Source organism: Buteo buteo, chromosome 11 (genome assembly GCF_964188355.1).
Source record: "Buteo buteo chromosome 11, bButBut1.hap1.1, whole genome shotgun sequence".
Taxonomy (NCBI): domain Eukaryota; kingdom Metazoa; phylum Chordata; class Aves; order Accipitriformes; family Accipitridae; genus Buteo; species Buteo buteo.
This window is the reverse complement of record NC_134181.1, coordinates 38,197,389-38,209,608: the sequence shown is the minus strand read 5'-3', so window position 1 is coordinate 38,209,608 and position 12,220 is coordinate 38,197,389. Positions and strand designations below refer to the sequence as shown.

Genomic DNA, 12,220 nt, shown 5'->3' with positions numbered 1-12,220 from the left:
CATGATGTTTTTTTAACCAGTATTTCATTTCTGAAATATTTAGCTGCTTAGTCCATTACATAAACAGTTAAAATACTGGGACTGGCAGATCACTGAGTTGTAAGACTAAGGCTTGGTTATTCTAATTTTTATGTCTTCTTACCGGGCACTTATTCATTGTCTTACAAATGTGGTGTTTTCCACCACGTAGTAAATAATCAGGATTCTCTAAATGCTGGAACTTGCCCAGTAACTTTATTTTTAGAGTGTGAAGTTCATTTCATGTAACTCCTGTGAAGTCACCGTGGAACAAAGCAAGGCATGGAGCACTCTAGGATAACCTAAAAGAATTACAGGCTTGAAATGTCTAAATTTTCTGTTAAAAATTGAATCTTTCAGAACTATGTATGGGTTGTTTTGGTTTGGGTTTTTTGTTTGTTTGGTTTTTTTTTTATTGAGCTGAAGGTGCAGGCTTACAGTTGAAATAAAAATTGTGCTGTTATATTCTAAAGCTATGTTCCTTTTTTTTTTTCCTTCTCTTTTTTAGGGTCTAGGTCGTTTGTGTGAGAGGTTCCCTGTTGTGGTTCATTCTGTCAATCCATCCTTGAGGGATTTTCTTGTGATACCTTCCCCAGTGCTTGTGAAACTTTACAAGTATCATAGCCAGTATCACACAGGTAAAGGAAAAAAGTCTGTGTTCCAAAGGATATGCTCGTGGTTGTTTTCCAGCTTGTATGGCTTTTTGATGCTTTTGGATATTTCATGGTGATACAGCTGTAGGGGGAAATGGAGATGCATTTGTGATTTTTTTATTTTATTTTATTTTTTTTTTTTTTTTGGAGGTGGAGAGGAGGAATGCAAATCAAATTCTGGTAGAAGTGTATCTAAGGGCAAGCAGTATATATAGAACTACATTTTATCCTAGCAGCAATATTGGTCTGCCTCTTCTGCTGAAACCAAGATAGTCTTATCTCAAGCACTTTTGTCCTAAGTGAGATCACCAACAAGTGTAGCATCATACTGCAGTATTGAAGGTTGAATTATGTGTGTCAGCCTTCTGCACTCAATTCAGAGCAGTTTGCTTAGGGCTTTGTCCACATGGGCCTTCAGAAACCTCCAAGGACAGAGATTCTACGACCTGGGTCAATGCATAATTATGCTCATAGTGGGGGCAGGAATCACATATCCAGTAGGATCCTCCCTTGTTTCAAGTTGTGGCTGTTCTGTCTCATTCTCCCATGAAGCCTGCTTCTGTTTTCTTGGAAAGAAAACATGCTTTGGAAGGCAGCTGTTAGGTCTGTCCAAAGCTGCCTCTTCTCCAGGCTGAAGAAGGCCATGTTCCTCAGACTCTCCATACAGGTCCTGTGCTCCAGCCCCTTGACCATCTTGATGGCATTTGGCAGGGTTTTTGTTGTTGTTTTTAAATTGTAATACCAAGTTATGATTTCCAAAGATAAAAATAATCAATTTAAATCACTTGCTAATGCAAAAGCAGTATTATAATGCTAAAGCAGAACAGGTAAAATGAGAACTGAAGGTGACTAAATTTAGGAATAATTATTTAGGAATAGTTAAATGCAGTAGTATCTTGCATAGCTAGTGACAACACATGCACTTCCAAAGTTCTTCAGCTCAGCTCTGAGCTGTAAAGTAGGCTGTTTTGCACTCACCAGATACTGTTCTGCCTGTGTGCTCTCATCTTGGGAAAAAAGCTATTTCAAATGGTGTTGATTTCCATGCTCTGTGTTCTTAGTAGGTGGTAATGACATCAAAATTAGTGTAACCAATGAGCATTCAGAGTCCACTCTAAATGTAATGCCTGGCAAGAAAAGTCAACCATCCATGTATGAGCAGCTGCGTGACATTGCCATAGACAACATCTGCAGGTAAGAGAGAGAGTTCCATCATATGTTGGAACATGTGTTCTGTTACCCTAGTGGAAAAGTATTGTGACTGTTTACAAGGTGCTGCTCTGTGCTGCTATAAAGGCTTTTTGCCTTTTTTGAGCGTGACTTTATTTTTCTGCAGACATCACTTGGTTTTGTTTATGTCCTAATTGTAAAGTAATAATTCAGTCTCATTGTTTTGCTTCTCACATATGTAATTCATGCTAGCCACCATTTTGATACTCAGCAGGGTTTTTGTTTTCTGTTTGGATTATCATGTTGAGTGAGCCTCCTGTAACAGAATGATTGTTACGCACTCAAATGTGGGCAGTGTAATGATTATTCTTCCCTTCTAGACAGCTACAGAAAGCTGGAGCGAAGACAAATAGTTGGTCACTAGAGACAAGGGATTGAAGTTTCCAAAGCAGTGGATTCTGAATTTACCTTACTGCATATCCTCATCTTTATTGTTGCTGGAGAAAGCAGCAGTAGAAACTCCACTCATTTTTTAAAATAAATCTGCAGTGTTCCTAGGCAATGAGTTCTTATACTTCAGCATAAACTTTTTTCCCCCCTTATATCTGGTGTGCATTTACAGTTGTAAAATGTGAAATGTTTAATTCATGCTTTTTTTTTTCCTCTGGCTAGTCTAAGAAGTTTTCTGTTCATTGTTATTCCAGGTGCCTGAAAGCTGGCTTGACTATAGATTCGGTGATTGTTGAGGCCTTTCTTGCCAGTTTATCTAACCGTCTGTACATCTCTCAAGAGAGTGATAAGTAAGTTGTTAGTCATCAAACCAATTTTTCCTTCACTCAATGAACCTGAAGCTTATTCTAAGATACAAGCACAGGCAGCATTATTTTAGAATTAAGTGTTTCTGAGATTAGTGAGCTTGTATGTGGGGTCAGGATCTTCCCATGCAAATCTTTGCAGAGCTGAGCCCTTGTTTTGATACTGAGAGGTATGGATTCATTTTTATCTGATTGAATCAGCAAATCTTTGGTGAGTATTAGCCAATTTTGAGTCCTAGATTGAGTGATACTCTCTCTGTTGTATCCTTCAGGCTTCAGCTATCTTTTATGGCTTGACACAGCTTGTCACTTGTGGCATTTGACTTGCTTCATTTTTAAGAGACCCAACAAGAAACCTCCAACGGGAGGTCCTATCATACCTGGTCTGACTGTCATGTCTTAATGTTTTGCAGATCACTTTTAACTCTTTTCACTGTTGTTTCTGGAACAGTTTGTTCATGGATTAGTGTGGGTTTCTTGGATAGTGCATTTGTGGTGGTTTTTTTGTTTGTTTTTTTATTTTGAAAACCAACTTGTGCAAGTGTTTCTCTAATGTTAATGTTGGGAGTAGATGGGTATATAGAGTGGCAATATTAAAGGTGTTAGTGATGTTTAAATTTAATATATGAACCGTTTCTTACATGAAATCTAACCATGCTTGGAAGTCTTGCTAACTGTTGAACAGTTACATGTATGGTTTTGGGGTTTTTTGTTTGTTTTTGTAACAGGGAGGCTCATTTGATTCCTGACCACACAATTCGTGCTCTAGGGCACATTGCAGTGGCACTGAGGGACACCCCAAAAATGATGGAACCCATCCTACAGATCTTACAGCAGAAGTTTTGCCAGCCACCTTCTCATCTTGATGTACTTATCATTGATCAGCTGGGCTGCTTGGTCATCACTGGAAATGTAAGGAAAGAACTGGCCAAGAGAGTGCCAGTTCATGATCCCTTTCCTTTAGTTAAAAGGAAATGTATTTTAGAAACAGCATTTGCAGAAGTTTTTTCTTTCTTCACCACAGGTATGTGCTTGTACAATCCTCATGTCTCTGTGACATCAGAAAACAAAAGCTAATTAATAATGTGTAAGATGCTGTCCCTGTAAGGAAGATTAGTCACCATAGAAAATCATAAAAGTGTTTTTTTAAAAAAAAAAAAAAAAAAAAAAACAAAAAAAACCCAGCTATAAAAAACCACCAAACTCAATGTTTTCAAAAGTTATTAAGAAGTTTATAAACTTGGCCTGTGTCCTGAATAGGTGCACATTATCTTTTTTCATAGCAGTACAGACAGCCTTCTTCAGTCATACAAGGATTAACTGACTTACCATTTCCAAATGTAATTTTTGCCTCTGAGCAAGCAATTAATGGCCAGAACTCAGAAGCCTGGAAAAAAGTTTTCCATCAGGAAGGTGGAGTTAAAGAACTTAATACATTTCGTGTAATTTGAGCAATTAAAACCACTAATGAAAGCACTTCCACTTTGTGCTGTATGGAAGCTGAAACTGTTGCTCAGACTACGACTAGATACCTATCTGAAGAACTTCATAATACTTAGTGTATTTTACAGGATTGTTATTTAAGGAGATTGTATTCAATAAGCTCTACTTAGTGATTTGGGGGCTTGTTTTTGTTTTTGTTTTTTTTACAGCAATATATTTACCAGGAGGTGTGGAATCTGTTTCAGCAAATCAGTGTTAAAGCAAGCTCAGTTGTTTACTCTGCCACAAAAGATTATAAGGATCATGGATACAGGTAACATTTAGCTGTGTCCCTTAAATGTATGAATACTATATCAAATATCCTTTCTGCTACATCAGGGATTTTCACTTTTTCCCAGTTTAAGTTTTATAATGAGGTTATAAATAGTACTGTTCTTTTTTCTTTGATGTTAAAAAGTAATATATTAGTTTGAAAAGAGTAGCACTTCATAATGTAGAGATCCCTAAAAATGTTTTTTACTACAGGTAGTACTGATTTCACACTCTTTCCCTGCCGTCCGTCCCCCCACCAAGGAGTTTGTAAATGATAATTAACATTGATGACTTACATTATCTCTAACTAGAGTAATTAATCTTTTAGCCTAGAAAAGCTAATGAAGTTCCATTGGTTTTTTTGTGTGTGTGTGTTTTGGTTTTTTTTTTTAATGTGGTTCCCATACTTGTTAGGTATTAAATGCAAACCATTAACAATTTAGTTCTTGGTATGTAAGTATGCATTTTAGTCCCTGTTATAATTAAAGATTTTGACTGACTTCGTTGGTAGTTGGGGTAGGCTGGATATATTTTAATGTAGTATGTGAGTAACCAAGAAGACTATTTCTGTCAATATGTTTTAACATGCTGTCTGACCCAAAGCAATCTCAGCTTTAACAATAACTGATACTAGTTCTGATTCTGCTCAAGAGCTTTTCTAATCCAGAAGCACAGCCCTTTGCTGCTTCTTGTCTGTAGCCATATCTGCTACAGGAAAGTAATTTTCTTTGGCCATGGTAGCATCAAAAATGAAATGTCCTCCAGAGGCAAAGTTTACAAATAATTTTTCACTTAATACTGGTTGCATTTCAATTATCAATAAAGTGATGTGCCAGTATTCATAAAAACAAAAAATACCCCCCCCCCCCCCAAAAAAAAACTGAGCGAAGAAAATCTCAGTAGGCTTATTACAAGAGTTACTATAAGCATTATGAAGAAAGCACTGAAAATATAAAACTTTGAGGAACTGCTTGTTTATAACTGTTCTTTCTTCTCAGACACTGTTCCTTAGCAGTCATTAATGCCCTAGCTAACATCGCTGCTAATATTCAAGGAGAACACCTTGTGGATGAACTACTGATGAACTTGCTGGAACTGTTTGTTCAGCTTGGGCTAGAAGGAAAGAGAGCTAGTGAGAGAGCAAGTGAAAAAGGACCGGCACTAAAGGTCAGATATTTACTGTTTTTTAATGGTATGCAGCTATGCATTTATACAGATGGCACTACTAAACATAGTCTTCTGTGTGTCTTTTGAACCAAAACCATGCCCTTACATGCACAGAGAAAGAATCACGCTTCCTTAAACCTAAGAATGTGTTCTGATCATGGAATATGAGTGCAGATCTGTAATGCCTTTCGAACACCTAAATAATCTGTGTAAATATCTGAGATAAAGGAGCGGTATACCTATTGTTCAGCTGAGTTTGATTTTGTGTGAGGCTAAGTAAACTGTCTGGAGTGTTCAGCTGTTAGAGGCAGAGCTTCAAAGAGAAATACAGAATGCTGATTACTGAACTCCTCTTACTAATTCTTGAAATGTCTTTAGATGTGACAGAATTCTACTTATAATTTTAGTGGTGCCATAGGATCATAGGAAAACTCAGGTTGGAAGGGACCTCAGGAAGTCACCTAGTCCAACCTCCAGCTTGAAGTAGCCAGATGATGTGATTCTGATTAATCCTGAGTTGCTGTTATGAGTGCATGCATCTTGATTTTTTTCCAAGATCCAAGTTGATGCAAGCCTATCCGTCTAGGCTTATAATGGAAACAGTGCAGTGAAGTGAAAATTAAAGATTTAATTAAAATCTCTGCTGATTTTTAGGAGCACTTTATTTAGAGAGCAAGTTTATTCAAAAAGCTTTCCTAAGAAAGAGGAGACTTGTCTCTTAGACTGATTTGTACGGTAGGAATACTTTGCAGAAAAGTAAATTTGAGTGGTTTTGTTGTAAAATAGAGTTCTTCTTAAACACAGATGTTAATTGTGATTTGTAAAATTTAATACATACTGTCCTTTAAAAGTCTGTGAGGGGATCCAGAAGAAGCATGTCTTTAAATGCTAGCTAAATTTCTGCAGGAGCATTTTATATGCAGATTACTTTAGTCATTCAGAATTCTCTGCTTTTTTCTTATGTGAAGACTTTTTCACCTCATTTCACACTAGCTTTTCTTCCCATTTCAATAAAGTATCCAGAGTACTCGATGTGCCTATTCTATTTAAACAGCAAACTAAAATCTCAGCCTTTCCCACAATACCTCTCATCTTTGCTCTAAAATATACTCATAAACAAGCTTTAACCTTGACTTCTACTCTTGAGATTTATATTATCATTTGAAAAGCAAAGGGTGGTTGCTTCCTACTCATCAAAAATCAGAGCCGCCTTCTGGTTATGTTCCTCCCTAGTGTTCAAATGCATTCTAAGCACTTCCTTAGGACAACTTTTAAAAACTCATGGTGTTTGATAGTGATTTTATATATATAAAAAAATACATCTGTATATTAATAATTCAAATGTTTTCATAGTGGAAATTTAAGCTTTTCTTGGAGATGCCATTTGGGAGCTGTTCCCTGCTTTTTAGAGCAGATACTAACACTTCCTTTTGAAATAGGCACATTTTCCTAGTACTAAGGGGAACAATGTTTTTGGGTTTTTTTGTCTTTTCAACCTCTTTTTTCCCTCCTCCTGTGCATGCTGCTTAGTAGTGCTAAGTTTTGTCTTTATCCTTTTATGGAATGGGTGAAGTCTCTTGGTAAATCCCTCTGAAATGAATCTGTTTGCTTTGAAGATAGACTGCATTTAATCAGGAATGCCAACTCTTCTAAAAGGGGACTAGGTACTAGGACATGTCTAGAATCTGCTTTTCATTAAGTCTGTGGTGGAAAATATCTCCATGGGTTTCACAGGTTCTTTTAACCATGGATAAGTAAGCTGAAATGGCGAAAACCAAATTGTAGACATTGCTCTAAAATGACACTTCTAAGTTAGTTTTCACCCTCTTCCTTTCAGGGATATTTTTCCACTGTTCCAGTTTTGGAATCACTATAGGAGACAGACTGCTGCACTGACTTAAATTTGCCTGCAAACTGAAAGATACATGATTGATTTAACATGGATTTGAGCTAGGAGGCAGTGTTTCTTTTCCTATTGAGATACTGATAGCAATTTTTACTAGAACACTCTTTATTCAATGTAGAGTAAAAGTTAAGAAAGGTATTCTGAAGACTGGGTTACTTGATTTTCAAGAGGAGTTAAAGTAGGTAAAACACTGCACATGCTGTGCTCCCAAACAAAAGCAGGTTTTTTCTTTGATAGTTGTCAGATTGATTGCTTATGTTCTCTGTTTCTCAGCATACCTTTAATGGACTTAAATTTTCTTGCTAACCATTAAAATGCTTCAGTGGCCTATTCTGTTTTAAATCAGATCTTTCAACCATGCAAAAGTGGCTTCTGTGAGGGGAAGAAAAATAACTTTTTTTTTCTTTTTTCTCCCCCCCCGCCCTTGCTGGTATTTGACAGGAATGTCCCCTGAGTACACCCAGGGAGGGAAGATCCTTCATCCTCAGTGCCATATATTATCATAAAGAGGCTGATAATCTATTTTTATAACAAAAATGCTAGTATAGAAGTGGGTTTTCTGCAGTTCTATCTGTTGGCGTCATGTCCTGGGTTCTGGCTATCTTAGTTAGCTTGCATATCTACTCTGACTCTGCAGCAGTTTGTCACATGCAGTGGACTGTCCTGATGCTAGCAAAAAAAAATAGTGATTTTTTTTCCAGTTGCTCCAAGCCCTTAGAGTGACTTGAGTGGTGTTCTTTTTTTCCCTTCAAAATATTTAAGCGTCCATCTTTTGTTTTGCTTTATCTTGGACACTACAGGAAAGATAACTAAAATGTGTTTTAGTTGGGTTGGATCATTATTGTTTCATCTGAAGACTATTTGGTGATTTGGTGCCCTCTCCCTCTCCCCACTTTTCCTCTTTTTTTTTTTTTCTTTTTTTTTTTTCTTGCTTCCTTTTGGTTTATTCTACTTTATGCAAAGCTTTACCCTGTTAGCATGTCTGCCTTGCCTCCTCCCTGTGGGACCAGTGGTCTCTGTACCTGGTCTTTCTTTTGTATGGAGGAAGCTGGAGAGTTCTCTCCCTCCCAGATCCAAGGTGGTGGGATATGGGAGGTAGGGAAAGACTTTAGAGAGGAGGTGTCTCTGAGCACGATATCTGTGCTATCATTGTTTGTCTTATCAGAGAAGGTGTGGGACAATGTGCTGTGTACAGTGAATATTTTCAGTTTTTAAACACTGTATTTAGCCAAGAGCAAACGCACTTGTTGCATAGAGTGCAATTAAAAATGTCCTAATAAGTCAAAGGAATTTTTATTTTCCCTTACGCTTCTTGCATTTCAGTGGAAAAGGCTGCTCACCTAGCTTAAATAAGTTCTTGAATATGGTATCTTTTGACAGACTTGTTATTTTTTGCTTCATTTTGGTAGTAAAAATAGACTTTTGGTAAACATTTGACGCTTCTCTGTGGCCACCTGTTTAATGTGAGCATTTTTCTTGCAGTTGTTGGATGTCAGAGTAGACATGGTATCGATGAATATTTCCTGCCCTTTAGGTCAAGGCATAGTGTCTGACTTCCAAATATAGAAGATCCTGTGCTCAAGATCCATTAGAAAATGGAAAACAACCTTTCAATGAGGGACATCCCAGTCTATGAGCAGCCACCTGAAAAGCTTTGTTGGAAGACTCCTGGGTGTCCCAGTCCTTTGGATGTCTGGGGTGCTCTCTTGGTCACCTTGTGCACATCTATTTGCAAGATACAGAGCTGTAATTGGCAATGTATGTTTTCATTTGCATAGACAGTAGGAATGTTTGATGCGTGAAATACTCTTGTAGCAGGTATTTCAGAAATGCTTTTGTAGATGTTTTGATAACTTCCTTTTTGTTTTCTAGGCCTCCAGTAGCGCAGGGAATCTGGGTGTGCTTATTCCTGTTATTGCTGTGGTGAGTATCCAATGGTTGGGTTGTTGCAAACAGAATAATTTTTCTCACATATATCAAATACCAGTGCTATTTCGTGGTCAAATGGTTTGATCAACAACTAGTGCAGAAGTAAGCATCCAAGAGAAATACAATCCAAGTATTGTAAAATAATATTTCTTGCTCAAAGAGGGGGGGAAGCATTTGTTTAATGATGACATGTCTTTTAAAATAATTAATTTTTTGTGATTGAGAGTTAGATCGTTGCTAGTCATGAATTCAAGAGATTCATGAGCTAAATAATACCACAGGGGATATTTCTTTGAATAGTGTTTGGCATGCAATGTAATAAACAGCATGTATGTGTGGCCTGAGGAGAAAAGTGAAAAACAAAAGTTAATAGAAACAGAGTTAAAAATACATCTTAGTTTGGCAGCACAGTGAATTCTGCTTCTTAAAAGGAAAAGAAAAAAAGAATCATTGAGGAAAGGGAGGAAGTGTCCTATGTCTTCTGAAACTAGAATTGGTTGTCATGCTGAAAGCATTTTAGGAAATGGGCAAGTACACTGATGTCCATTCCAGACTCATTTATTTTGATGTATATCTGGTTTTAGTCTCAGATGACAACTTTTTCTGGGGCAAAAGGATTTTTTTAACAAAGTGTAACTACTCATTCAGTCAAAAATTGGTGTGCAACCATTCTAGATCTCCAACAGAAAATTTGGTATGTCCAAGCTGGGTTTCCAAGTCAGTAGCACTAGTTGCCTAACTGCTGTAGCTTCTACAAAAAATATCTAAAAGATCCATAGACAAACTTAACCTTACTGGAGAACAAAAAATGATCATGTCACTTTTTCCCCTCCTGAACTTGAATTCTTCTGTGGAGCTTTTCCTGCACAGCTAGTGGGACAGAAGGGGAAAATGTATTACATACTTGCAGTAGGCATGCCTGCTTATAATTTGCTCATACTGCACATCCATTAACAAACAGAAAAAATGATTCATTTCATACTTTGCCCTCACAGACCTCTTTACAGAAGCTTTTCAAAGAGAGGAGCCTAAAATTAGCACTGGTTAAAGATCAAAGAATTGTTTCTTTCCTTCCCCTGTCTTTTCCACCAGTTTCCAACATAGGCTCTTCCTGAATTCACCAGTGATCCCAAAGGCCAGATCGTAGCTTTACAGAAATGTGTTTATAAATGTCTTGCATTCCTGTTATTGAATAGGTGCTCAGTTTTTGCATGAACCAGCTAGTCCTGTGTTGAGAGATATGTTCCAGTGGGTAGTCTTTTTCAGCTGTTAGTAATGCCAGCACCGATTTGAGTGAAAGCAAGATCATTCCTTGCATACTGAGAAAAGATTAGTACTTGTTAGAGACTTGATATAAAAGTTATGAAAGTACTTTTCTGTTTCAAATTTTTATTGATGATATATTTGTTCTGAATAGCTGGTGATAACTGCACTTTTCTTAACCAATGTGACCTTTAAATGGAGTCAGATAGTGCCAGAATCTGAAGCAAGAGTTAATGGTTACATTATGGTTGTTGAAGCAAATATTTGACTTTCTTGCACAATGTATGAAGATCATGAGTTTTGAGCAGTAGCTGATTTGCTTTTCTGCTTGAGTTCTTTCTCTTGAATAATTCCTGTTACTTAGGTCTCAAAACCCCCATACTTTGATGCTCCAACTCATTTAATCATTGATAAACTAGTTAAATCTGGAGCATGAATATTTAATTTTTTTGAATATAGATAAAACAATAAAATGTATATGTGATTGTTAATAATTTCTGTTGTGAACCTTCAATACTGAAAATTTTCCCCCACTTAGTGGGCTTGTAAGCAAGCACAGTGTGAGACATGAATAGAGAAACATCTGAGCTTCCTATTTGATATCAGCTCTTGATCATCTAATACCAATATTTCACTGGCTGTCACGTTAAAAAGTTCGGGGGGGGGTGCAAATAATTGTAGTAGATGCAAAATTACAAATGTCACTATATAAAAACAAAATGAAATTAATTAAGTTAAACTTAATATTGAAAAACACCTTTTTAAGAGAATTCCTAATCCTTAAAACAACTGTTGGTTTATAGCTTAATTTGTGTATTTTTGCTAACATAAAACAAATTTATAATATGAATATATTTAGATGGATACAATATTTGATAGAGCAAATAGTAATAAAAATACCATCACTGGCTGATGAGGTACCTCTTTTTAAAAATGTATGATGCAAAGGAAGGTATGCAAAGGTGAGTATGTTCATTGGCTTTAATAACTTGAATGCAAGATGCAACTCTGTTCCTTGTACTGGGTAGGTAGTAATATGCTACAGACTTCAGGTAAATTTTCACTTTTTTCAAACGTGAAACAGGCTTTGTACACCATTCATTTTAACAGAATGATTCAGAAAGTTTACAGTCTTAGTTTGACTTGAAAGGTTTTGTCCGCTGAATCAAGTATGGAGAGTGTATTTGAATTCTTACCAAATGTTGTGACTGCTATAAATCATACTTTTTTGTAGAGAGGATTAGGTGATATTGGGCCGGTAAAAAGAGTATTTTGCTAGCTGCTTTCACTATGAAAGGTATTCTGAGGATCTTTATGTCATTTACCTGCTTGGCTAGTTCTGATAGTGCTTGTACTGGTGAAGATGAGAGAACTGTATTGAAACCATACCAGTTAGGTTGGGGAAAAGTAGTGGATCCATTAGTATTTCATTCCTCCAAGATATTTTTATCTCCTCTTATTTGGTACAGGGGTCCATAAGGTTCATGGTGTGTAGGTCTGCTGAATGTTAAATAATGCAAGCAAAAGAAAGAATGTAGACACTT

At 36.7% G+C, this 12,220-nt stretch overlaps 1 protein-coding gene across 3 annotated transcripts in view; it reads left to right on the top strand.

The window, feature by feature from the left end:
• Positions 1-12,220, top strand: part of PI4KA (phosphatidylinositol 4-kinase alpha) — a 64,366-nt gene that overhangs the window by 12,605 nt on the left and 39,541 nt on the right. For 2 of the 3 annotated variants that reach the window (XR_012652340.1, XM_075041600.1), the window contains exons 13-19: positions 527-656; positions 1,733-1,865; positions 2,546-2,641; positions 3,385-3,568; positions 4,309-4,412; positions 5,410-5,578; positions 9,357-9,407. Coding sequence is in view for 2 of the 3 variants with exons in the window: in XM_075041600.1 (XP_074897701.1) it covers positions 527-656; positions 1,733-1,865; positions 2,546-2,641; positions 3,385-3,568; positions 4,309-4,412; positions 5,410-5,578; positions 9,357-9,407 (867 nt within the window). In the remaining variant the exon portion in view is untranslated. The remainder of the gene's footprint in view (positions 1-526; positions 657-1,732; positions 1,866-2,545; positions 2,642-3,384; positions 3,569-4,308; positions 4,413-5,409; positions 5,579-9,356; positions 9,408-12,220) is intronic. The other variant, XM_075041601.1, reaches the window with a different exon arrangement.